Source organism: Leucopleurus acutus (genome assembly GCF_964270905.1).
Source record: "Leucopleurus acutus genome assembly, chromosome: 18".
In the NCBI taxonomy this organism is placed as follows: Eukaryota; Metazoa; Chordata; class Mammalia; order Artiodactyla; family Delphinidae; genus Leucopleurus; species Leucopleurus acutus.
In genome coordinates, this window is record NC_139160.1 from 6,416,441 (window position 1) to 6,443,597 (window position 27,157).

At 44.1% G+C, this 27,157-nt stretch overlaps 1 protein-coding gene across 1 annotated transcript in view; it reads left to right on the forward strand.

The window, feature by feature from the left end:
- Positions 1 to 27,157, forward strand: part of MTUS2 (microtubule associated scaffold protein 2) — a gene marked incomplete at both ends in the record, with an annotated part of 327,648 nt that overhangs the window by 204,567 nt on the left and 95,924 nt on the right. Inside the window, one exon of the mRNA XM_082859275.1 lies at positions 12,303 to 12,514. Coding sequence (XP_082715401.1) covers positions 12,303 to 12,514 — 212 coding nt within the window. The remainder of the gene's footprint in view (positions 1 to 12,302; positions 12,515 to 27,157) is intronic.

The following is a 27,157-nucleotide window of genomic DNA, read 5'->3' on the forward strand; positions in this document are numbered from 1 at the left end:
CATCTCTGGGCTATTGTAAATAGAGCTGCAATGAACATTTTGGTACATGACTCTTTTTGAATTATGGTTTTCTCAGAGTATATGCCCAATAGTGGGATTGCTGGGTCATATGGTAGTTCTATTTTTAGATTTTTGAGGAACCTCCATACTGTTCTCCATAGTGGCTGTATCAATTTACATTCCCACCAAAAGTGAACAATTCAGTGGTTTTCAGTATATTCACAGAATTGTGCAGCTGTCACCACTACTTCCAGAGCATTTTCATTTACCCCCAAAAGAAACCCACACCCCTCAGCAGTCACTCCCATCCCCTGCTTTCCGCAGCCCCTGACAACCACTAGTCTACTCTATGTTTCAGGGATTTGCCTATTCTGGACATTTCATATAAGTGGAATCATACGGTATGTGCCCTTTTCTATCAGTTTCTTTCAGTTAGCATGTTTTCGAGGTTCATGCATGTCAAAACATGGATCAATATTTCATTCCTGATTTTGTCTAAATAATATTCCGTTACATGGATATATCATATTTTGTTTATCCACTCATCAGTTGATGGGCATTTGAGTTGTTTCCAACATTTGGCTACTGTGGGTAATGCTGCTATGAAAATCCATGTCATTAATCTTTTCTTATGCAGTGTCTAATCTACTCTTAATCCCATCCAGTGTATTTTTCATCTCAGACATTTGAGGTTTTAATCTCTAGAATTTTTATTTAGGTCTTTTTTTTTTTTGTCTTCTTTGTTTCTACTTGACATGTTCAGTTGTTCCTCCAGCTTCTTGATATATGGCATATAGTTATAATAACTGTTAATCACAGGTGTCATTTCTTGGCGGGCTTCAATTGATTGCATTTCCTCCCAATTATGGGTTGCACATTTGCATGCCTGAAAATTTTTTTAGCTGACAGACGTTGTGAATTTTTCCTTTTTGGGTACTGGATTTTTTTTAGTCCTGTAAATATTCTTAAGCTTTGTTCTTGGGTGAAACTATGTGACTTGGAAAGAGTTTGAGCATCTTGGGTCTTTCTCATCAGCCTTGTTACATGGTCCCGACTAGCGATCAGTCTAAGGCTGATTTTAGCACAGCACCAGGGCATGACCCTCCCGGGTGTTCAGATGCCCGGGGAATTGTGAGGTTTTCCACTCTACCAGTGGGAACAAGAACTAATCCTGGCCTCCTGTGAGCTCTTGGGAGTGTTCCCTCTAATCCTGCTTGGAATGCTTTCCCTGGCCTTGGACACTGTCCTCACAGGCTGCACAGATCAGACTTGTCCAGATACTCGAGGGGTCCCTCTGTGTGTCTCTGTCTGTCTCTGTCCTCTTGACTACTCTGACCTGTAACCTCTGACCTCTGAACTTCCCGAGCCTGCAGCTCCACCTTCCCGACTTGGGGAAGCCAGCAGGCCCCCTGTGGGTTTCCTGACTCTCTGTGCCATGGGCTGGAAGGCCACCCAGGCCATAGGGTCAGGTGATTGTAGGGATTGTGGGGGGCACCTCATTTGTTTTCTGACTCTGGGGATCACTGTGCTTCATTTCCTAATATTTAATGTCTTGAAATCCACTGACTTATATATTTTGGTCAAGTGTTTTGGGTAGTTTCAGATGAGAAGGGAAATCCCATCCTTACTTCGTCTTGGCCAGAAGTAGCTATAATTTTTAATATAAAAATTAAGCAATTGCTATAATGCTATTAAACCATGATTTTTCACCCTCAAAGAAAGGAGGCAATCAGATTTACCTTCATAAATAGCACTTGTACTTCTGGTAAATAATAAGAAATTTCCTGAAGATGAGAATATTTTACATCAATTTTTGTCTAGAGCGTGGATTATAGTAACAGATTTTTCATAGTTGTCTTTGGAAACTCTGCTTGTAACATCCTTTTTTTTTTCTCTCTCTTTTTCTATACATCAAAATAGAAAACTCTGCTCTTTCGTTGGAGTGGGAAAGGTAAACCTCTTCTTTCTAGGGTACTTATTATACGGCCGGGTGCTGCCCAATTTAGTAATTCCTGCCCTCACCCGTGCTCGGAACTGGCCAGAAGGAAATTTCCTACCGTGATGCCGTCTGCCCTTCACCTCTCCCCACCACTAACCACGTGCAGGCAAACGAGTGCCAGTGCTAAGTAGAAGGGAGTGTGCCGCTGGGCAAATTTTTCTGAAATAAATTTAGATCCGTTTAAGAAAAAGCCTGTCCAGGACCACAAAGAATTTGGCCTGGGGTGCTCCCCGGGGTGTCATGCTGGTGCTAGCCTGCAAGAAACAGACCCCCTCTCTGTTAGGATGTGGACCAAACTCATGAAGTGCTTTTCCTTAAGCTGGAGGGCTGTCAAAGTTGTGTCCTTTCATTCTTTTCTTTCTCGTTGACAAGTATTAAGATCATGGGCCTTCTCTGAGATTATAAATATGCAGGTCCCAATGCTGCACACTTTGCTTGTTATAATGTCAGTTAAGCTTCCAGCTTTAAATTAAACCAGGCTTTTCCCTCCATTAGAATCCTCTGGATAGTGACCAGATGACTGCAGATGAATTTTTCATGTTCTCTTTCCATTTTGAAGGGTCGTGTTCTTGCTGGCGCTCAGCCTTTGCACGCAAACTGTTTGCATTCACCTTTGTAACAATATAAGGTTACTAGCTCTTTCCTCTGGGTTGTCAGCTGTCACTGGGACCATCGTAGATTCTCTCTGCCCCTAATCAGAGTAATGCAACCAGTAGGATGTGATTGAGGCAAGACCGAGATAATGGGAGAATGTTCTAGATTTAGGGTATGCCCCCAAACCCGTGAGATCTGTCAGAGATGTTGCAGAGTGGATCAGCAGTGCGCTTGAGTGGTGAGAGCCCCGGTGAGGAATCAATACTAGAAACCCAGACGCGTCCGGGCCCCTCCTGACGCTTGCTTACTGGCAAGGGCAGGACCTCTTTCCTTTGCATATCCACTGGGCCGTGCGTGTGTCATTCACAGAGCAGGTGCTTGGTAAAAGTCGTCAGATATTTTGGTCCCCACAAAACACATGACGTGAAGTGCACATGTGAAATCGTCTGTCTGAAGGTCACCGCAAGACACTGGTCTAGGTATTTCTGTTCATATATTTCACATCGAACACTTGCACTGGGGATAAGCCTCATTAACAGTTGGGAAGTTTACAAAGGTCAGAGAGTAAAAAACTAGTACTTTTACTCTTTCATTTAACGACTCCCAAACCATCACTAAGCCCCATTTTGAAGGTCTGTGTTTGTTTTGTTTGTTTTTTGAATTTTATTTATTCTTTTATAAAATAGGTTCTTATTAGTTATCTATTTTATACATATTAGTGTGTATATGTCAATCCCAATCTTCCAATTCATCCCCCCAGCCCCCCCCCACTTCCTCCCTTGGTGTCCATATGTTTGTTCTCTACATCTGTCTCTCTATTTCTGCCTTGCAAACTGGTTCATCTGTGCCATTTTTCTAGATTCCAAATATATGTGTTAATATTCGATATTTGTTTTTCTCTTTCTGACTTACTTCACTTTGTATGACAGTCTCTAGGTCCATCCACGTCTCTACAAATGACCCAATTTCGTTCCCTTTTATGGCTGAGTAATATTCCATTGTATATATATACCACATCTTCTTTATCCATTCGTCTGTCTATGGGCATTTAGGTTGCTTCCATGGCCTGGCTACTGTAAATAGTGCTGCAGTGAACATTGAAGTGCATGTGTGTTTTTGAATTATGGTTTTCTCTGGGTATATGCCCAGTGGTGGGATTGCTGGGTCATATGGTAATTCTATTTTTAGTTTTTAAAGGAACCTCCATACTGTTCTCCATAGTGGCTGTATCAATTTACATTCCCACCAACAGTGCAGGAGGGTTCCCTTTTCTCCACACCCTCTCCAGCATTTGTTGTTTGTAGATTTTCTGATGATGCCCATTCTAACTGGTGTGAGGTGATACCTCATTGTAGTTTTGATTTGCATTTCTCTAATAATTAGTGATGTTGAGGAGCTTTTCATGTGCCTCTTGGCCATCTGTAAGTCTTCTTTGGCAAAATGTCTATTTAGGTCTTATGCCCATTTTTGGATTGGGTTGTTTGGTTTTTTTTTTTTGTTGTTCTTTTTTTGTTTTTTTAATACTGAGCTGCATGAGCTGTTTATATATTTTGGAGATTGATCCTTTGTCCGTTGATTCGTTTGCAAATATTTTCTCCCATTCTGAGGGTTGTCTTTTCATCTTGTTTATAGTTTCCTTTGCTGTGCAAAAGCTTTTAAGTTTCATTAGATCCCATTTGTTTATTTTTGGTTTTTTTTCCATTACTCTAGGAGGTGGGTCAAAAAAGATCTTGCTGTGACTTATGTCAAACAGTGTTCTTCCTACGTTTTCCTCTAAGAGTTTTATAGTGTCTGGTGTTACATTTAGGTCTTTAATCCATTTTGAGTTTATTTTTGTGTTTGGTGTTAGGGAGTGTTCTAATTTCATTCTTTTACATGTAGCTGTCTAGTTTTCCCAGCACCACTTATTGAAGAGGCTGTCTTTTCTCTATTGTATATCCTTGCCTCCTTTGTCATAGATTAGGTGACCATAGATTAGGCGTGGATTTATCTCTGGGCTTTCTATCCTGTTCCATTGATCTATATTTCTGTTTTTGTGCTAGTACCATACTGTCTTGATTACTGTCTCCTTGTAGTATAGTCTGAAGTCAGAGAGTCTGATTCCTCCAGCTCCGTTTCTTTCCCTCAAGACTGCTTTGGCTATTCAGGGTCTTTTGTGTCTCCATACAAATTTTAAGATTTTTTGTTCTAGTTTTATAAAAAATGCCATTGGTAATTTGATAGGGATTGCATTGAATCTGTAGATTTCTTTGGGTAGTATAGTCATTTTCACAATATTGATTCTTCCAATCCAAGAACATGGTATATCTTTTCATCTGTTTGTGTCATCTTTGATTCCTTTCATTAGTGTCTTATAGTTTTCTGAGTACAGGTCTTTTACCTCCTTAGGTAGGTTTATTCCTGGCATTTTATTCTTTTTGTTGCAATGGTGAATGGGATTGTTTCCTTAATTTCTCTTTCTGATCTTTCGTTGTTAGTGTATAGGAATGCGTGAGATTTCTGTGCATTAATTTTGTATCCTGCAGCTTTACCAAATTCACTGATGAGCTCTAGTGGTTTTCTGCTGGCATCTTTAGGATTATCTATGTATAGTATCATGTCATCTGCAAACAGTGACAGTTTTACTTTTTCTTTTCCAATTTGTATTGCTTTTATTTCTCTAGTTCTAGAGAAGAACTTCCCAAACTAGAACTTCCAAAACTATGTCGAATAATAGTGGTGAGAGTGGACATCCTTGTCTTGTTCCTATCTTAGAGTGCTTTAATTTTTTCACCATTGAGAATGATGTTTGCTGTGGGTTTGTCATATATGGCCTTTATTATGTTGTGGTAGTTTCCCTCTATGTCCACTTTCTGGAGAGTTTTTATCATAAATGGGTGTTGAATTTTGTCAAGAGCTTTTTCTGCATCTATTGAGATGATCATATGGTTTTTATCCTTCAATTTGTTAATATGGTGTATCACATTCATTGATTTGCATATACTGAAGAATCCTTGCATCCCTGGGATAAATCCCACTTGATCGTGGTGTATGATCCTTTTAATGTGTTGTTGGATTCTGTTTGCTAGTATTTTGTTGAGGAGTTTTGCATCTATATTCATCAGTGTTATTTGTGTGTAGCTTTATTTTTTTTTTTTTGTAGTATCTGTTTCTGGTTTTGAAATCTGGGTGATGGCAACTTTGTAGAACGAGTTTGGGAGTTTTCCTTCCTCTGCAATTTTTTGGAAGAGTTTGAGAAGGATGGGTGTTAGCTATTCTCTCGATGTTTGATAGAATTCACTTGTGAAGCCATCTGGCCCCTGGACTTTTGTTTTTTGGAAGATTTTAAATCACAGATTACTTGTGATTGCTTTGTTCATATTTTCTATTTCTTCCTGGTTCAGTCTTGGAAGGTTATACCTTTCTAAGAATTTGTCCATTTCTTCCAGGTTGTCCATTTTATTGACATAGAGTTGCTTGTAGTAGTCTCTTATGATGCTTTGTATTTCTGTGGTATCCATTGTAATTCCTCCTTTTTCATTTCTAGTTTTATTGATTTGAGTTCTCTCCCTCTTTTTCTTGATGAGTTTGGCAAAAGGTTTATCAATCTTCTCAAAGACCCAGCTTTTAGTTTTATTGATCTTTGCTATTGTTTTCTTTGTTTCTTTTTCATTTATTTCTGCTCTGATCTTTATGGTTTCTTTCCTTCTACTAACTTCGGGTTTTGTTTGCTCTTCTTTCTCTACTTCCTTTAGGTGTAAGGTTAGATTGTTTATTTGAGATTTTTCTTGTTTCTTGAGGTAGGATTGTATTGCTATAAACTTCCCTCTTAGAACTGCCTTTGCTGCATCCCATAAGTTTTGGATCATTGTGTTTTCATTGTCATTTGTCTCTAGGTAATTTTTGCTTTCCTCTTTGAATTCTTCAGTGGTCTCTTGGTTATTTAGTAACGTATTGTTTAGCCTCCATGTGTTTGTGTTTTTTTTTACGATTTTTTTCCCTGTAATTCATTTCTAATCTCATAGCGTTGTGGTCAGAAAAGATGCTTGATATGATTTCAGTTTTCTTAAATTTACCAAGGTTTGATTTGTGACCGAAGATGTGATCTATCCTGGAGAATGTTCCATGTGCACTTGAGAGGAAAGTGTAATCAGCTGCTTTCGGATGGAATGTCCTATAAATATCAACTAAATCTATCTGGTCTATTGGCTAGTGTTTCCTTATTAATTTTCTGTCTGGATGATCTGTCCATTGGTGTAAGTGAGGTGTTAAAGTCCCCCACTATTATTGTCTTTCTGTCGATTTCTTCTTTTATCGCTGTTAGCATTTGCCTTATGTATTGAGGTGCTCCTATGTTGGGTGCATATATATTTATAATTGTTATATCTTCTTCTTGGATTGATCCCTTGATCATTATGTAGTGTCCTTCCTTGTCTCTTGTAACATTCTTTATTTTAAAGTTGATGTTATCTGATATGAGTATTGCTACTACAGGTTTCTTTTGATTTCCATTTGCGTGGAATATCTTTTTCCATCCCCTCACTTTCAATCTGTATGTGTCCCTAGGTTTGAAGTCAGTCTCTTGTAGACAGCATATATACAGGTCTTGTTTTTGTGTCCATTCAGCGAGCCTGTGTTTTCTGGTTGGAGCATTTAATCCATTCACATTTAAGGTGATTATCAATATGTATATTCCTATTATCATTTTCTTAATTGTTATGGGTTTGTTTTTGTGGATCCTTTTCTTCTCTTGTGTTTCCCACTTAGAGAAGTTCCTTTAGCATTTGTTGTAGAGCTGGTTTGGTGGTGCTGAATTCTCTTAGCTTTTGCTTGTCTGTAAAGCTTTTGATTTCTCCATTGAACCTGAATGAGATCCTTGCCGGGTAGAGTAATCTTGGTTGTAGGTTCTTCCCTTTCAGCACTTTAAATATATCGTGCCCCTCCCTTCTGGCTTATAGAGTTTCTGCTGAGAAATCAGCTGTTTACCGTATGGGAGTTCCCTTGTATGTTATTTGTCGTTTTTCCCTTGTTGCTTTTAATAATTTTTCTTTGTCTTTAACTTTTGTCAGTTTGATTACTGTGTGTCTCGTTGTGTTTCTCCTTGGGTTTATCCTGCCTGGGACTCACTGTGCTTCCTGGACTTGGGTGGCTATTTCCTTTCCTATGTTAGGGAAGTTTTCAACTATAATCTGTTTAAATATTTTCTCCGGTCCTTTCTCTCTCTCTTCTCTTTCTGGGACCCCTGTAATGCGAATGTTGGTGTGTTGAATGTTGGTGTGTTTAATGTTGTCCCAGAGGTCTCTTAGGCTGTCTTCATTTCTTTTCATTTTTTTTCCTTTATTCTATTCCGTGGCAGTGAATTCCATCCTTCTGTCTTCCAAGTTACTTATCCGTTCTTCTCCCTTAGTTATCCTGCTATTGATTCCTTCTGGTGTGTTTTTCATTTCAGTTATTGTATTGTTCATCTCTGTCTGTTTTTTCTTTAATTCTTCCAGGTGTTTGTTCTTTAATTCTTCTAGGTCTCTGTTAAACATTTCTTGCATCTTCTCAATCTTTGCCTCCATTCTTTTTCCGAGCTCCTGGATCATCTTCACTATCATTATTCTGAATTCTTTTTCTGGAAGGTTGCCTATCTCCACTTCATTTAGTTGTTTTTCTGAGGTTTTATCTTGTTCCTTCATCTGGTACACAGTCCTCTGCCTTTTCATTTTGTCTGTCTTTCTGTGAATGTGGTTTTCGTTCCACAGACTGCAGTATTGTAGTTCTTCTTGCTTCTGCTGTCTGCCCTCTGGTGGATGAGGCTATCTCAGTTTCCTAGTTTAACTGGATGGAAATCAGAATATTCTAGGCGACCAGAGTTTTGATTTTTTTTTTGGAAAGAGACTAAACACACGTAACTTGACTCTACCTGGCTGCAGACAGAGGTCAGTGGCATGTCTGCCTGCCTTGAACCTTTGACCTCCCCAGAAGCAATATAAGTACCACAAAGAACAGGGAAGGAGGTAATAAAATCTTCCAGCGCATGGAAATGTCCTCAGGGGATGTGGCACGGCCGTCATTTGAAGCGTGTATGGTGGCTTTTCCAGAGAAGTTTGGGTGTAAGAGGTCAGAAGTGGGTCACCGTCATCACAGTCATTCCAGTGCCGACCGTGTGCTCCGTGAGCTGCCTGTGATCACTGGCTCACAACTTTTCTGTCCCGTGTTCCCATTTACCCTTTACTTCCTAAGCAGGTTTGTATTTAAACTTCATCATGTGCTGGCTTTTAAGAAAAGACAGCAGAAGGAAGCAAAATCCTTTTTAATTTTTAATGAACCAGGTGAAGCTGGCTGAGTGTCATTCATCTTCTTTCAACATAAGCTCTCTGTCCCCAGGACGGTGGGTGAGGCTGTGAGGCCATCCTTCCGTACCGTCCTGGGGATGGTCGGACATATGGGCGGACAGGAAAGTGAGTGACAGAACAATACTTCAGGGAATAACTGTAGACATATTTGACAAAATCCACAGCACAGGAAAAGAATGCTGTTTTTAGCGAGGATCAGAGCTATGCTGACGACAGTCAAATGATTATTAGTCACAGGCAAAGTTATATTTGATATATTGGGTTGGCCAAAAAATTCATTTGGGTTTTTCTATAACATCTTGCAGAAAAATCCAAATGAACTTTTTGGCCAACCCAATTTTTAAAAAGATGGCAGTTCCCTTTTCTTTTTTTTTTTTACATCTTTATTGGAGTATAATTGCTTTACAATGGTGTGTTAGTTTCTACTTTATAACAAAGTGAATCAGTTATACATATACATATGTTCACATATCTCTTCCCGCTTGCGTCTCCCTCCCTCCCACCCTCCCTATCCCACCCCTCCAGGCAGTCACAAAGCACCGAGCTGATCTCCCTGTGCTATGCGGCTGCTTCCCACTAGCTATCTACCTTACGTTTGGTAGTGTATATATGTCCGTGCCACTCTCTTGCTTTGTCACAGCTTACCCTTCCCCCTCCCCATATCCCTTTTCAACTAAAAGCGATAGAGAACTTCACATGCAACCTTGTTTCTCCACGTTTCCTTCCAGTATTCTTAGCACTGAGGCCTGAGCGTTGGTCTGTGCTGTGAAGTGCAGCCAGCCTGGAGTCCCACGCAAGGACTGGTTTCATCAGGCGGTGTGGTGTCACAGTACGGCTAAACATTGGCTTGATATGTTCATATCAAAAGCTGATGTTAACAGGGGAGCCAGTGTCCTGCCTCAGAACATCGGTTTGGTGGCCCCAGGAGTAGAAACGTGGACTGAGTATACTGGTGTTCAGTAGAACCCTCGAATATTGAGTGTGTGAATAAAACCAGTTTAATAACAACGCCAGTATCAAAGTAAACACCAAGAATAGGATTTCACCAAATCCTTTCATATCGGCTGTTTACAATATAATTGCTAACCTAAAAATAATGATGATGATGGTAATAATAACAGAGGATAAATCTGACAGCCAGAAACACAGGGCAACGTGAACATTTACTAATATCCACAAGTTCAGAGGTAACTCTGTATGCTATAGATTGCAATTAGCTTTAATTGACTGAGCTGGAAGGATGTTTTATTATTTCTTTAGATTTCTAAAAGAAGTGCCTTCTGTTGTAATGGTGTCAGGCACCCGGTACCTCAACACATTACAAACACTGGAGTGTTTATAAAATCACCAGCCGCAGCGTTAAAACGGCAGACGGTAGCCCTGAGGAAAGTGTGCCTTGGGTCTTAGACTGTGCCTTAGAATTTAATGCAGCAGTGAAATTTCTCACGCTTTGTCAGTAGTTATTTTTCTTTTGTTTTCAGTATTGAGAATGTTGGGATTAAGTATATATTAAGATTGATTTGCCTTCTGGAATGCTGTATACTCTTATGCCACAAGGACAGTTTTAAAGAAGCAATAATTTCACATTCTACTATTCCATTAAGCCGTACTAGTTGAAGATATGTCATATTCCAGTCTCTGATGATTTCCTCTTTTTTATAATTAATTAATTTTTGGCTGCGTTGGGTCCTCGTTGCTGCATGCGAGCTTTCTCAAGTTGCAGTGAGCAGGGCTACCCTTCGTTGTGGTGCGCGGGCTTCTCATTGCGGTGGCTTCTCTTGTTGCGGAGCATGGGCTCTAGGAGCGCGGGTTTCAGTAGTTGTGGCACACAGGCTTCAGTAGTTGTGGCTCATGGGCTCTAGAGCACAGGCCCAGTAGTTGTGGCGCACAGACTTAGTTGCTACGCAGCATGTGGGATCTTCCCGGACTAGGACTCAAACCCATGTCCCCTGCATTGGCAGGCGGACTCCTAACCACTGCGCCACCAGGGAAGCCCTCTGATGATTTCTTAAAAGGAGGAAGATTTGATTAAAATTAGCATGGTTACCATTAAATTAACAGTCAGAAGTATTTAGATCAATTAACAATCTTTTCCCCTTAAAAGGTGAGGCCATTGTGTGTTCTCAGGCCCATGACTCTGCTGCAGCTCACGGTATCAGGTACTGAAGAGGCCACTGCTTTCCGATTTGTTCTATATGTTACGCCCTGATGTTTTGGAGGCAGAGCGGGGAGACGAAAGAACGGTGGAAACATTAAAGTTTGTTCATGATTGTGTGGTCAGTGTCCCTGTCATGTCCTCTAGGACGTGACCTGTTGGAGCCAAGGAAGGAATATTCTTGGGAACGTAAGTCCACTGGCCACCGCAGGGGCTCTCTGGGGGTGTCAGGTCTGTCTGAGCCTCATGCTAGAAGTACAGCCGATCCGAGGAAGACTCTTGCTTACCCGAGGGTCTGGGACCGTGATGCAGTGCTTGTCTCTGAGCTCTTTCCTGGGCCTTTACGCCTTAATGCTTCAGCCTAATAATCTTCTTAAAGCCTCCCCAACCCCAGGCAGAGTTTCTGGTTCTTTCCTCTCTGCACCCTCCTCAACACACACCCCTAACATTTGCCCGGCAGGAACCAGATCTCAGAGGCTTTGTGGGCCGTGTAAGGAACGAGCACTTTCTCCTTACTGCAGCGGAGCGTAAGGAGTGGAGGGAGGGGTCCACGCGGGCCGTGGGCTCTTTTCTGTTTATAGAGATCATTCTGGCTTCTGTGCAGTGAAAGATGAGAAAAAGCAGGGCTCCCGTTAGAAGGTGAGGGGTTATGGTGGCTGGGACTGGACCTTCAGCCGTGGAGGTGGTGTGAATGCTCACATGCAGGGCATGGGTGCTGTAGGAATTTAAAGCCAGAAATCCCTGCAGCGGAGGTCATCAGACACGTGACTTGAACCTGACATTAAAGAAAGGGTTGAAGGGAGGGGAGGGCATGTAGGCGTTACTCCCCGATGCCCAGTGAAAGAGTTGCTAGGTGTTAACTCTGACTTCGACCTGGATTGACTGATTGATTTCCCATTAGACATTTTCAAAGAGGAATCCCCTTGAAGAAAACAAAAAGAAAAACAAAAACACAACTGCTCCAGTCTCTCTAAGCAGACCCAGAAGAAATGCAGGCAGCTAGAAGGAATTGGGCCATTTTGTCTGGTACTCTTTTTTTCCAAGCCTGAAACCTTGCCCTTCAGACCACATCAACAGAGCCATATTTAAAGTCCCTGTTTTTAATTTGTAACACCTAAAATGACAAATGATGGGCAATTCCTTGTCAGCTACTTGATGGAATCCTTCGGTCATAAGGAGCGGTTGTCACATTCGGGCTGAATGTTTTCTCACAGGTGACTGTTTTTCTTTCTAGGATACCCCAAGCAGAGGCCCACGGCCCCCCGCAACGGGGCCTCCCCCAAGCCGGACCCGCAGGCCCGGGAGGCCGAGCGGCAGCTGGTGCAGCGGCTGAAGGAGCGGTACGAACAGCAGGCGCGGCAGCTGGGCCTCGTGCAGGGGGAGCTGAGGAAGGCCGTCCGGGGCTTTGAGGCACTCGCCGTGTCCACTCAGCTTTTCTTCAGGAAGGTGAGTCCACATCTGGTGAATGTTGAAGGGCTTTCGGTTTGCGGGGAGGATGGCGGTGGTGACGGTTGTTGTGTGTGTGTGTTTCAGTTCGAGTTTGGGGTTAGAGACCAGTTTGATTTTCAGGTCATACAGCATCTCCGCCAGCACCGCGTAATGTTTTGGGTGCCCAGTTTAGACTTGAGCGTGGAAGACGTTAGTCTGGGAGGAAGGATCCATAACCTGGACTGCAGAAGGGAAAATGGTGTAAAAAAGAAGGGAAAGGGCATAAATGAACGTCTTGAAGGTGAGGTCTTGGAAGAGAATGGAGCACGTGATTGTTTGCATTTTAGACCCGAGACGGCCAGGGTCTGAACTGTCTACACCTTTCAGTACAGAGGGAGCCAGGGCCACGGGGCGGTGCCACTTTGGCTGTTGAGGGGACCCGGAAGGTGCCGGGCTGGGGTCTCTCCTCGGGGCCACGCTCACAGTGCGCGCGGGACAGCATGGGGTAGGGGCGTCCTCCCTGCCCCCTCGGTCCTTCTGACAATGCAGAGAGGCTTGGTTTCCTCAGCCTGAGTGTCCAGAGGCTCCTGGGCCATCCGGACTCCGAGTCTGTTACCAGCCATGGTGTAGTTTGGCTTTCCTGCCTCTGAATGTGAAAGGGCGGTGGTGGGAGCGCGGGTCTGTCTAACTTTGTGTGTTCGTGCTCCACCCTGAGGTGGCCAAGGCCTGTTTGGGGGAGAACTTGAACGTTTACCTTTGAGGTTTAAACATTATCAGTTAGCACATCAATAACCCATAAGGCATTAGTTTCATGTGTGGACCTTCCGGTATCTGTAAATGAAGGTAAAAATGCTATATAAATGCCCCCCAACTAAGAAAATGAACTAACTAAATTTCTAACTAATTTAAAGAAGAAAATCAGAAAAATCTAACTAATTTAAAGAAGAAAATATTAACCAGCACCATGTCCGCTGGTTTTCTTTATTATCTGTACCATGAAGTGTGGAGGGCTCTCTGACCTTTGACGATAGCCTGCAGCCTCTCTTGCCCTACAGTGTGGAAGCCTGAGCTGACCTGTTCTGTTGTTTCCTTTCTTGCTTAAAGCTTTTGGCCCAAAGAGCTAATTACCAAGTTATTGTTGTGATGGAAGACAAGACAAACAGGTTTCAGTTTTACCAATAGTTTCTGCCTCTTCCCTGATCAAAGTGTTAACACCAGCAGTAAATGGCCAATTTGAATTTTATGTCTTCCCTTCTGCTCTAGTACCATTGGGGTCAACCTTAAAGAGCTGCAGTTGCTGCGTTCTCACCCCTGTAAGAATTAAAGTTACAAACACATCTTTGAGGTGCCAAAGGGGCCAGACTTGCCATGGTAAATATTGAGCATTTTTCTTATTAGACAAAGAGTGACGTGTTTTCCGTTCTTCAGCTGGATGTGTATTTTCCACTGACTGTGAAGTCTTTAATAAAGAGAGGAAAACAGCGTTGTTCGTTGCAGTTCAGTGATAACATTTACTTTGTAACTCTGCCCGCTCTGGGATTGCACCTTCCATACATCATCCAGCTTCATGACAAATCCTTGATAAAGGTTTCGTGTGGATAGATATGCCAGCAGACATCGAATTAACACATTGGTAACATGCGCTGTGTTTTCAAATTAGAACTTTTGGACCCCATTTATGGCGTCATGGCAGAGAAGAGAGTTCCTGTGTTGAATAAGGGTCGGTTCCCTGTAGTGATGCATTTCTAGGCCCCAGGAAAATTCCTTTTGGCCCATGGACCACGAGTTTTATATCACTGCAGCATACACATGGCTCTTCAAGCAGAGACCCAAGGGCAGGTGATTTGTAGCCATCTCCATGAGACCCCCCTACTGGCTGGAGCCGCACTCGGCATGACATTTCAGCAAGATGGATGGTGGGCACGAATTTCATTTTCTTTGCAGTAAGTCACAGCCAGCAGCTCCAGACAGGCCTCCCCAATGGCCATGGCATTTCACTTCCCACATGGTGTGCTCTTTTTTCCGTCCTTCTGATCTCAACTCTTTCTCCAGAGACACCTCAGAAGAAAAAATGGACATTTTTAAAGTCTGCAGTTGAACATAAGTGGCTTCCACTCAGGCTGGCATGTGTTCTACATGGTTCAAGATGATTGATTTGAGAGTTTTCCAGGAATACCAGACTAGACCAAGGGGTGTGACCAGAGGGGAAGTGGACGCGGGGAAGTGGAGGCCAGGCAACCTGGGAATTCTGATGATGGGGCCCCTACTACAAGGGCTCAGGATCCTGAGATGCTCTCATGACCCGTGTCCCTCTTGGGGGAAGCCAATGCATTATTATTATTATTGTTATATATGGGGCAATGGTCACAGCCCAGCATGGCAGCTGTGCAGGGCGTGGCCTCCATAGCCAGCCTGAAAAAGCAGTATCTCTTTGCTCTTCTGCTTAGAAGACCCTGCTGGAACTCTACACCTGTATCTTTTCTACGCTGTAGCATATTCGTCTACAAAGCAGGCGTAGTGGAGAGAGGGGGCCGTGCCAGCAAGGAGCCAGTCCCACCTCCACCTCCATCTTGCACGAGACCTTGAGCGAGTTGCGGCCCCTCTTTGAGCCGTGACAGCATCACCAACGGGAATACGTCCTTGCTCCCCTCGGCTTCCCGCTGCAGAATCACCTCTGATGAGAGTCATCTTTGACTCTCAGTTTCCTCAATTTCAAATAGGTTTGATAATAACTCTTTACAAGGTTATTGTGAGAATGGAGTGCATTAATGGGCAAAGGTGCTTTGAACAAATATTCAATAAAACATTCTTTTTGAGGACAAGGAAAATGTGACAAATGTTTTACTCTCCAGCGGGTTGAATAAGACATATGTGAGGAATGTAAAGCTGAAACACAGACCACACCCCTCTTATTTCATTTTATGTATATAAAGGATTTGGCTTGGGGTGAACTTTAAGAATAGAATTAATCTTCTAGTCCAGCTGTTCAGCTGCTGCTGCTGTATATTTTTTCCAGAATGTGCCGATGCTATTAAGTATGGGAGGTCACTAGAAAAAGGAATTCGGAGCCCGGATAGGGATCTTTCATTTCTGCCCCATGTTTCACAGCTCCTGGCAGGGCGGCTGTGAAAGCTGTCAGCTGTGGTACAGCCTGAGCCCAGCGTCCAGGGATGCTAAGATGCCACATTTAGGTGTCAACACCTACCTCACACTTGTGCTCGTTCCAGGCAGCTCTGTTCCCCCTAACAAGGCACGGTCCTCACCACAGGCCAGACAGCTGTGCTGAAATCCGTGGTCCCAGACCTCTGGGGGGACTGTACTAGTAAGTGTGATTCTCAGGGACTCTCACTTCTCAGGGTCAAGTTGAAAGACTTTTATCTTTTGCTGCCTGGTTTCCGGGAACGCTACTCTTCGGCAGCCCCTGGCGGCTAATCCAGGAGATGGTCCTGTATTAAGTGGTGTGCCTCGCCCTGTAGCATCGAGTTTTACACAGGTTACGTCTGAGGGTGTATTTATTTTCGTTTTAGTTTTAATCAGATTTATTATATTTATTCTATATTTTTTCATATTGGTTTGTGTCATTTTTATCATTAACTTTATGAATGTGATAGACGATGGTTTTTAACTATTTTTTATTTATTATTAAATAGTTTAGGCCTACAAGGCATGAAAATCTATGTCAAGCATTTGTGTACTTTCTAAGCTTAATCAAAATTAATAATGCATCAGCCTCCTTCTCCCTAAAGTGTATATATATGAATGTATATTTTTTTCTTTTACTCTTTGATGTTTTATCACAAAAATATATTGAATAATTGTGGAGAAGTGTGGAAAGAATAACACCCAAATACTCATCATTTAGGTTTAATACTTAATGACATGTTTCCTTATTCATTTTATCTATGTTTTTTTAAATATTTACTTATTTCTTTATTTGGTCATGCTGGGTCTTAGTTGTGGCAGGCAGGCTCCTTAGTTGCGTCTTGCCAGCTCTTTAGTTGCAGTTTTAGTCCCATTTTATCTGTGTTTTTGTTGTTAGTTAGGGATACATATTTTTAAATATAGTTCATATACTTAACTTTTCATCTTTAATTCACTTATGTTAGTAGATTTTTATCGACCCTGCCCCAACCATATGAAAGGTTCTGTGGAGGGTTCAAAAAAGTAGAAGGCAAAGCACCTTAATAACAATATCGCCCCTGTTTATTGACCATCTCCTATGTCCTAGACACTTTACATATAGTATTTTAACCCACCCTGGCGTAGACACTATTCTCATGTGACAGTCGAGGAGACCGAGGCTCAGGGAGGTTATGTAGCCTTCCAGAGACAACAGAATTGGAAAGCAACGGAGCCACGGTACAAATGCAGGTCAGCCCGTATCCACCCCATATTTTCCCCACAATATTGTGGTCGTTTCTCTCTCTCTCCACCCAGCCTTCAAGGTTTTGATGTAGTTAAGGGGGAAGAACAAAATGTGAAACAATAATCTAAAAGTTAAACACATGTAGAGGATGCTTAGAGAAAATGATCTCAGGTAATAGTCAACCTGAAGCCACAAACAAAAATGGTTTATGTTCTGGTAGAAGCCCAGCACTGTGAGTGGGAAGGGACGCCCTGGGAAGGAGACTGGCAGGGGTCGGGACAGAGAGCTGGGAGGGATTATTGTGAGTATAGAGGAGGGGGAGCATGTGTACGGGCAGAGGACAGTCCAACCTGGTTGTCTGCAGAGTGGTGGCCCCTCCCTATCTTGAAGCCCAGGGTAGATTAGTTAATGATTTGCGGATGGAGATCCAGGGACTCGGAACTGTTTTTGGAAGTGCGAAGGTTCCTCTGTAACAGACGGCGGCTCCTCTTGGTCAAGGTGGCCCAGATTCACCTTCCGGGCTTCGTAGCTGGCTGCTTCCATCCGAGCAGGCTGTGTAGAATCCTTTTGGAAAATAAATGCGTGCTTGCTTGCTTTTGCCATTTGATACATTCGCATGGATCATCGGATGAAAGTCTGCCCTAGGGCCCCAAAACAGCAGAGAAGCTGTTGTATCCGGCTGCCAAGGGAGTTTATGTGTCAGGACACTTTCCCACCGACGGGAGCTTCAGGGCAATGATTACACCTGATCAAAACTGAAAACCGAGGGGCTTCCCTGGTGGTGCAGTGGTTAAGAATCCACCTGCCAATGCAGGGGACACAGGTTCGAGCCCTGGTCCGGGAAGATCCCACGTGCCGCGGAGCAACTAAGCCCGTGCACCACAACTACTGATCCTGCGCTCTAGAGCCTGCGAGCCACAACCGTTGAAGCCCGCGCGCCTAGAGCCTGTGCTCCGCAACAAGAGAGGCCACCGCAGTGAGACGCCTGCGCACCACAACGAAGAGTAGCCCCCGCTCACTGCAACTAGAGAAAGCCTGCACACGGTAACGAAGACCCAATGCAACCAAAAAAAGAAAAAAGAAAAAAAAAAACCTGAAAACCGTACGCTCTCTGTTGCTCCCTAAATCCTAAAAATGTCCATTTAAATATAGTATTTTGTGCTTCTCCCCCTTATAAACAGTGCCCTGTGATTATCTTTTCTTCCTTAATTTTACCTTGAATAACTAAAGCCTTAGAGAAAAAGTGAGCACCTAGGTTGGCATTTCTGACAGTTCAGTATATGACCTGATGGGAATGTTGATGAAATAGTAAATTGGCTATTCCAACGATTGTTGTTCTAAAAGGACTTTTGTGTCCCAAAAGTCATTGTGACCACATTCCTTTGCTGGGAGAACCATGAGTGTTAGCTTTTACCCTTAGGACTTGAGCTTAAGGAAATGCTTAGCGTAACCCCCAAATATCAAAATATTCCCAATATCAAGGGATAGAACACCCCCTCCCCGCCCCAGCTTTGCCAAGCAGCTCTTTGAAGTAATAAGAATCCCTGGCCTGGGGTGTCAGTTATGGAAGCCATCCCACATTCCAGGAGTATCCTCCCTATCTCCCATCCTCTCAGGAACTTCAGGTGGGATGAGCTTATTTTTTTATAGTTACTTGTGGCTCTGAATTTCTGCTTCTCTTAAATTAGCTCAGCTGATGGGTTCCGGCCATCCCATAGGCAGCATCCCTGCCTACCTGGTGTGGCTCCCCTTCGTTGGTTTCCAAGATTCTTTGTGCTTTGTGATGCTGGGAGCTCCATTAGGGAGTTAAACGTGGGTTTAGATGTCAGGGGAGGAAAAAGGAAGCTGTAGAAAGGAAGCTATAGACTTGGGAGACATTTGTATAGAAGTGACATTATAGAGGGAGGAAATTGACAAGAGCATGTGTACAGAAGAGGAAGGCAGATACAGGACAGCCCCTCAGCCCAAGGAGGAGCAGGAAAGAAGGGAAACGCAGGAGATGGTGAGAAAGGCTGTTGAAAACAGGGGAAGTCCCACCTCAAAGAAGCCAAACGAGGGAGGAGTTTCTGTAGGTTGGAGTGATTTGTAATACCAGGTACCAGACAGTGGATGAAAATGACACAGAATGAGGATATATCCCAGAGTTTGGCACGCTCACAGGAGTATCTGTGAACAGGTCAGGACGACCAGATTCTCCTGGTTCCTTGACAACCAAATGGTTTAGCAAGTTTGGCCTCTGTCAGCCCGCGGTGAACGTTTCCCTGTGAGAAGTGGCAATGGTGACATCTACAGGGCATTGGCTGGAAATGAAATCTGTGCCCCCAGAAGAGTGCTTGCCAAATATTCCCTTAAATTCCAGGGCGTTTTACAAAAAGCAGGTGCCACTCTCCGCCCCTTGTTCACTAAAGTGCGAACTGCAGACCTGCCTGTTCCACAGACGTAATTGAAATTAGGTTTTATACTAAAATCACACAACTGCTTTCATTTTTCATTTTATTCCTGACAATCAAAGTACTAAGCAAGAATAAGATTGATGTCACACACTGCAAGCAGCTTCCCTATGAGATAATTCGTAAAAGCAATTATATATTGCACGAACCTGAGAGTCAGACAATCTATATCTGTAATTCAGTCCCTGGAGAGCGTGAAGGCCCGTGACATCTGCTTTACCAGGAACAGAGGAAGAAACATTTAAAATTCAAATGTACTGAGCCTCTGTGACATGACAGTACTCTCGAAAACAGAGACAACATGCGAACTGTGCTGACAAAATAAATAGGAAGTGATATCATTTCTCAAACTTTTCTGCAACAGTATTTCCCCATTATTTTTTCAGTTTGAAAGAAATGCAGGGCCATAATTTTATATCTATTTTACAGGCAGAAAGGAGGCCGAAGAAGAGGGGAAAAAAGAAATGAAGAATAAATGCAATGATTAGAAAAGTTACAAAGGTATTAACCCAACTAGAATAATAATCACATTAAATGTGAGTGGTCTAAACATACCAATTAAAAGACAGAGATAGAAAGGATTTTTTTAACCCAACTATATATTGTCTACAAGGAACCCGATTTAAATATAAAGACTCTCCTGCATACCTGAAACTAGCACAATATTGTAAACCAACTGTACTCCAATTAAAAATAAAAATAAAGATGCTCACAAAAGTAAAGGGATGGAGAAAGATATACCATGCTAACTCTAATCCAAAGAAAGTTGGAGTAGCAATATTAATTTCAGACAAAGCAGACTTTGGAACAAACTGGATCATCAGAGATAAAGAGGACACTGCATTATGTATAAAGGGGTCAGTTCTCCAAAAGACATAAAAGCATGGGGCTTCCCTGGTGGCGCAGTGGTTGAGAGTCTGCCTGCTGATGCAGGGGACACAGGTTCGTGCCCCGGTCTGGGAAGATCCCACATGCTGCGGAGCAGCTAGGCCCGTGAGCCATGGCTGCTGAGCCTGCGCGTCCGGAGCCTGTGCTCCGCAATGGGAGAGGCCACAACAGTGAGAGGCCCGCGTACCGCAAAAAAAAAATAATAATAATAAAATAAATAAATAAATAAATAAATAAATAAATAATTAGAATCATACAAAATATGTTGTCTGACCTTGATGAAATTAGACAAAAATCAGTAGGAGAAAGATAATAGGAAAATCTTTAAACATTTGGAAATTAAATAACATACTACCAAATAACCCGTGTATCAGAAAGAAGTTTCAAGGGAAATTAGAAAATACTTTAAACTGAAGGAAAATAAAATTACAACATTTAGAAATTTGTGGAACATGGCTAACGTAGTGCCTAGGATGATATTTATAGTATTAGAAACTCAGAAAAGACAAAAAGTCTGAATCAGTGATCTAAGCTTCTACCTCAAGACACTAGAAAAAGAATGTGTGCTTGTAGCATGTATCGTAGGGTACAGTATAGCACAAAAATAACCCCAGAGCAAGCAAAAGAAAGGAAATAATAAAGATAGGAGGAAAAATCAATGAAATTGAAAACAGAAGAATAATAGAATCAGTGAAACTGAAAGCTGGTTCTTTGAGACAGTCAGTAAAATCGATAAACCTATTGTAAGCCTGACAAACAAAAAGACAAACTTACCAGCATCAGGAATGAAAGAGGGGAAATCTCCACAGACCCCACAGGTATTAAAAAGGAATGAACTATTGATACACGTAAGACCTTGCGTGATTCTCAAAGGCATTATGCTGAGTTGAAGAAGCTACACTCGAGAATTTGCATATGCTCTCTGATTCTATGTATATGATATTTTCCAAAAGGCAAAACCATAGTGATGGAGAACAGATTGGTAGTTGCCAGGGTTCAGGGATGTGGGGTGTGCAAAGGTAGATTTTTGGAGTAGTGTAGCTGTTCTATATTCTGGTTGTGGTGGTAGTTACATAAATCTATACATGTTTTTAAATTCATAGAACCGTACACATAAAAGTCTCCCACACACACAACACAGTCAATGTTACTATTTTTTAATTTTTTAAGTAAATTTTTCTGAAAAGAAAAAGTCACAGTCCATATGGTCATTTTCTTATTATCCTTTGGGTCTTATTCTTTTGAAGCTTATAGGAAAGGCAAATAGATTTAGTGTTTGGTGAGACAGATTCTCACTTCTTCACGGCAATAAGTTACATCTATAGCAGGACAGTGTGTAAAGTGTCAGTTTGTGGTGAGTCATCTTCAAAGCATCCGTCGATGTGCTCTGGCCCAGCCTCTAACTTGGTTGGCCTCTGACAGGGTGCCACTCGAAACAGTACAGCCTCGTAGTTCAACAAGGACTCAGATTCTCAGCTTCGCCCTGAAAAGCCTGAGAGCCAGAAGATTTGAAGAGGGCCGTTAATCTGGGCAGCTGTTAATCTCCAGCCTCCCACTCTTCCTCAATTAGAGGGAAATTATCCAAGCTGGGAAGGGGGAAGAGTGTTCCAGAAGAATCTCAAGATGCAATCTTAGTCTGTATGCACCTGCCTCAGGATAAGTCCAAGAGGAGAGACTAAAACCCAGTGGAACCCCCATAATTTGGGGGATCCCAGGGTGATGGGGAGCTTTGCCTTGTTCGTCTCACTTGGACTCCTGGTGGTGACAGACCTCCCTGACCTCCCTCGAGCTGCAGTGGATTGAGAGTGACAGAGCGGAGGCGGGTGGAGAGTGGGGAGGGCAGAATAAGACTCCCGAGAGCTTCAAAGGATGGAGAACACCACCAACATGAGGTGGAACAGGGGATGGGCGTGGACATGACAACGAGAGGCCATAGTGAGGACGAGAGGCCATAGTGAGGACGTTGTGAGGACAGAGCCAGGGATCACAGCCCTTAAGGCATGGTTATACACAGCAGTGGGTGTGATGTGAAAGACGACACTCAGAATCCTTCCAGATGAGTCACAGCTCAAAGGCTGCCAGCCCAGGAGCATGATGGAAGGAGAAACAGAGGCCACCCGCCCCTGCCCACGCCAGGACCCACTTGGAATCAAGCCGGGGTGGCATAGGAGAGAAGAAAACCCAGGAGAGGGGGGTTTCGAACTGGAAAGTGGCTGATTTCTGTCAATCTAAATTGAGAAATTATGCGATTTAACTTTCGCCTAAAAGCAACTAGACTACCTTTCCCCAAACTGAGGAAAATCAGAGGCTTGAGGTAGAGATTACGGGCAGTCAGAGAAAAAGAAAACTATACTTGGGAGTATTTGAATTTTTGAAGTTCATATATATAACATACCTTTAAAGAATTGTTATAACTGAAAATAGGAAGGAATGGTGGAAGTCGTGTGTTTTGACCTGGTAATATGTTCTAGCCGCCAGATGAGGCCCCCCAGGGCTATAACAACCACCCAGAGACTATACATGAGACAGTCTCTTTTTTCAGATGGAACACTGGAGCTCAGAGAGGCTAAGTCGCAGAGGCTGCATAGCACAGCCAGGATTTGAAGGCATCTGACTCTCAACCTGTCCTATTTCCCTGGTGTTTCACAAGCCTCTCACAACAGGAAGAAACACAAGGGTAACCAGCCGTTCAGATCCCAGGGTACCCCTGTCCCATAGCCAGGGACATAGAGAGGCTTAGGGGACACAGTCGTGCTGGCATCAGAGTGGCCATCATCAGTCCTGACATTGGGCAGCTGTGAATCTCAGCTGACCCCGGAGAACAGTCTCAGACCGTGAACTCACCCGTACTCCGTGAGTTTGTATTGTTATTTCAAGTAACACATATTAGCGCTTGCTTTAAAGATAACAGGGTTTAAAGTGGGGAGTTCCCAGGAGACAGGGAACTCGTTTCTCCATGGGGTGGATTTGGCGTAGCCAGTGAGCTGTCCCGTGTTGGTAGTCTCAGTCATTAACCTGTTTGCAATAGGTAAGTCGTTCTGCTAGAAGAAGGAATGCACCCGAGATGGATGGACAGAGTACGCTTCTCAGCAAAGCAGAAGCAGGTCAGCTTAGGCTGCCCCAGAGCAAGTGCCTGCCCGGGCACAGCCGTGGCCGCCTGCTCCTGCATTCCCTTCTAGGAAGATCTACACTGATTTTAGGAGGATTGGGCCTAGCCAGGGAAGAAAGAGGTAGAACAACCCAAATGAGAATCTGTGGCTGGCTAGAATCCTTCCTGCCCCTGGGAGTCTATAGCCGGGGGACCAAAGGGGCAGATTTCTGGGCTTCTGCCCAGATACAGGTGGTCCCGGAGTTGAGGAAGAGAGGGGAAGCTCTGGGGCATATAAAGCAGGCTAGCCAGGGTGAGGAGAAAGTCTGCATCTGTAGCAAGCAAAGAAGGGCTAAAATTCCTAACACGACGAAGCAAAAGGGTTTGATGCTATATAATCAGAAGCTGTAGTGCTTCTGGCATTTAGCGTAGTTACAGTGTAGAAAGTAACCTGCTAGCGTAGGGGAATTACGTAGAGGTACTGGAAGTAAGACTGCTTATCCCTCCTTGTTACTAGCTAACATTTATGTATCTTACTGTGGACCAAGCCCTTGGCAGGAGCTCACCACCCCTTGTCCCGTTTAATTCTCTCCACAGCCCTGTGGATGGGCACTGTTGGGACCTAGAGAGAAGGGTCACTTTGCCTGAAGTCACACAGTGACGCAGAGCCAGGCTGGAGTCTGGCCCAGGGGCAGGGTCCTTCAGACTTCATTACTACATCCATACTTGGTACAGTAAAGTGGGAAAGCGCAATGTAGAGAAAGCACAGAACTGGGCATCAGAAAACGGATCCAGCCCGATCCTTGTCAGCACTGCGGTCTGGAAAGTGCACAGACCCTCTGTCTGTTTCACTTTCCTCATCTGTGAAAGGAGACCGTTCTGAGGGCGAACCGAGCTAGTGTCCACGAAAGTGGTTGGGAGATGCTGCCACTTGGTGACGATGACTGTGGAATCAGGAAATAATCCTCAAGTCAAGTGCCTGCTCTGGACCAGCAGCTGTGCTCGGGACTGGGAATACAACAGAGGGCAAAGCAGACGTGCTCTGTGCCCTCGTGGAGCTTGGTGGAGGGATTGAGCACGTCTTTTAAATACAAGAAACGGTATTGGAGGGTGCAACCTCGTCTGGGAGCTCCGGGGTGCAGGCTCTGAGATGGAAGAAAGAGGGGACACAATGGCAGCAGGTGTGGCGGGGAGAGGGGCCTGTGTGGAAAATCACTGCGGAGGGGAGGGGACGTGCGTGTCCATGGAGTTGAGAGGGCGCCGATAGAGCCCTAGGCTGGGGAGCTGGTTGACAGGCCCGACCTTACAGGGCATCCTAAACAGTGAGGGGGAGCCCGCTCCTTACGGAGGAGCAAAAGGAAGACCCTGTGTGGACGGTGATCTGAGCAGACTCACGTTTCCAGAACAGACGGGCAGGGAGACCAAATGGGAAGCTAAGGCTTGGTCCACACGGGCGTGGATGGTGGTGGCTTGGACCAGCGTGATGGATGTGGAGATGGAGAGATGTCCATGGTGGTGGGAGAGATGTTAGGAGGTAAGTCGGGTAAGAGTGGTGATGTGTTGGAATAAGGGGTGAGGGAAAGGTAGCTGCCAGGGCTGAGGTAAAGGTCTCTGGCTGGGGAACCACATGAATGGGGTACCACTCACTGAGATGGAAGATGTGATGGGTGGGCTCCGCGGAGGTTCCTGGACTGAGTTCTCAGACATGAAGAGTTTGAGGTCCTTTGAGACATCCACTGAAGATCTCCAGTAGGCTAAATAGAACTGGTTCTCTTGACACCAGTAGCTGGTACGTGTTGTCTGACTTTTAAGAGGAAGTGGCAGAGCATCTCCTGGGGGCCTTCATGGTCTGGGTCCAAAGAGGTTCTTCTTTGGTATAAAACACAGTGCTTTTCCTTCCGGAGTTGGCCTCGTCTGTGAGATCAGATGACCACGTGACACAATGAGAAATTATAAGTCAGTGTGTGACTGATGAGCAGAGCTCGGGGTGTGCTGGAAGTGAGTGCAGAGGCTTCCTGGGAAAACTGATACTCACACGGGACACACCTGGCAGGCTGAGGGACAGGTGGGAGGGAAGAGAGTGATACACCGACGTGAGCAGGAGAAGAGAGAATAAACACAGCTCTGTGCTGTGACAGGGGCAGCGGGAGCGAGGTGGGAGGCCGACTGAAGATTGCAGCGTATACATAAGACATTGGGTCACGGCATCCAGCCGCTTAACACAGAGATGTATTTGAAGATGAGACTTGTATTCTTGGAATTGTGACTTTCTATTTCAGTGGCTTCTGGTCTTGTTAAAAGACAGATCAGTCATGGCAAACGCCAAACCCAAGTTCAAATGACATGAAAACTGAGTGTGTGTGCGCGTGCGCGTTTATGTATGTGTGTTTCTTTCCCACCCTCATGCAAAGCTTTAGGCAGTATCTAATAGCCAGCTTAGTGAAAATGATATTTTAAAATAGATGTGAGGGCCTCAAGGAAATGATGTCGATTTCCACTCCTAATCTCAACTATTGGGGGCAGCTGGGGTGACCTGTAATCAAACCTGGGGGCCCTGCACTGAGAGGGAATGGACAGCTCTGGAGAGCCAAGCCAGAAATGGAGTAAATGACTATTCTCGGATTTTGGTTCACCTGGAAAAATGTCTTCTGATTTGAATAAAAACATGTGTCGGCACAGGGAGGATGTCTCTTCCCAGGCTTTGGGCTTTGCGTTGCTGCCACGCCAGGCCTGCCGTCTCCCCTCGCCTCCTTTGGGAGTGGGAGCCAGCCCCTGTGATTTCAGAGCCCATCAGAAAGTGTTCACACGGGAGCATAGGAGAGGGCAGCCGCGGGTGTGGGCTCGCCCTCCTGATGTGCTAGGAAAGGAGACCCAGTGACCATAACATCAGCATCTTCTAGTTCCATCTGCTTATTACTGTCCAGGGAGCCCGTCCACAGGCTACCTACAGAGAGGAGGCGTTTGTCTAGCTTCTGACTGTCCACTTTTTTCAGTAATAGGGAAACTGACTCATGCGAAACATACAAAGTAGTTCAGGGACAACCACTTTGGGGCCTATTTAAAATAACTTGACCTATATTGTCTATAATTAAACCTGGAGTGGGATTGCGTTTTGAAAAATTCTCTTAAGCTGATTTATCCTTTTTCAGTGCAGCACAGCAGAATCCCCAAAGAAAGGGAGAAAAAATATCTGTGTGTATTTATAAAACATCCTCTTTGGATGAATATATTTTGTGAGAGGAAGACAGCAAGGGGAAATATCACAGCCAAAAGGATAATCTTCTCTTCCGTTGAAGAGACTTTTTTATAATGGAACAAAGTCCTGATGGGTTCATCCCATTTACTTGTCCAAGTCCAGTGGAGATCCTGTGTTCATTGGACTCTTGGTATTATCCGAAACTTCTGATATAGTCAGGATTTATGCTCCCACTCAATAAAAATACCAGCTTTCTGCAGTCCAGGGTCTGGTCTGTTATATTCTGTCCAGCAGAAAGTAGTTTCAGATGCAGAAGCACGTGTGTTCATGCTCTGGGTGCTCTTTCAGCACGTAGGGTGGGAATCCAAACAGTCCAGGAGAAGGGCTCGGCCCAAACTATAGAATTCCCACATCCTTGAACAGTCTGGGCCCCTGGAGAGCAACAGGACTGAAACAAGGGCCTCTGCTACTTGGGATCGCCGAGGCGCGTATTCTGTGTGGTTTGTTTCTCTTCTCTTCGGTCCCGACAACAGCTCGGATACATGAGAGCTGTGCGGCCACAGCTGCCGACCTCACTCCGGGCCACACACTGCAGACAGCCAGTGCCGCCACGAGTACAGCCTGGGAATCATTCAAACGCGGCAGCGCCAGCCAGCAGTGTCCCCACCCCACT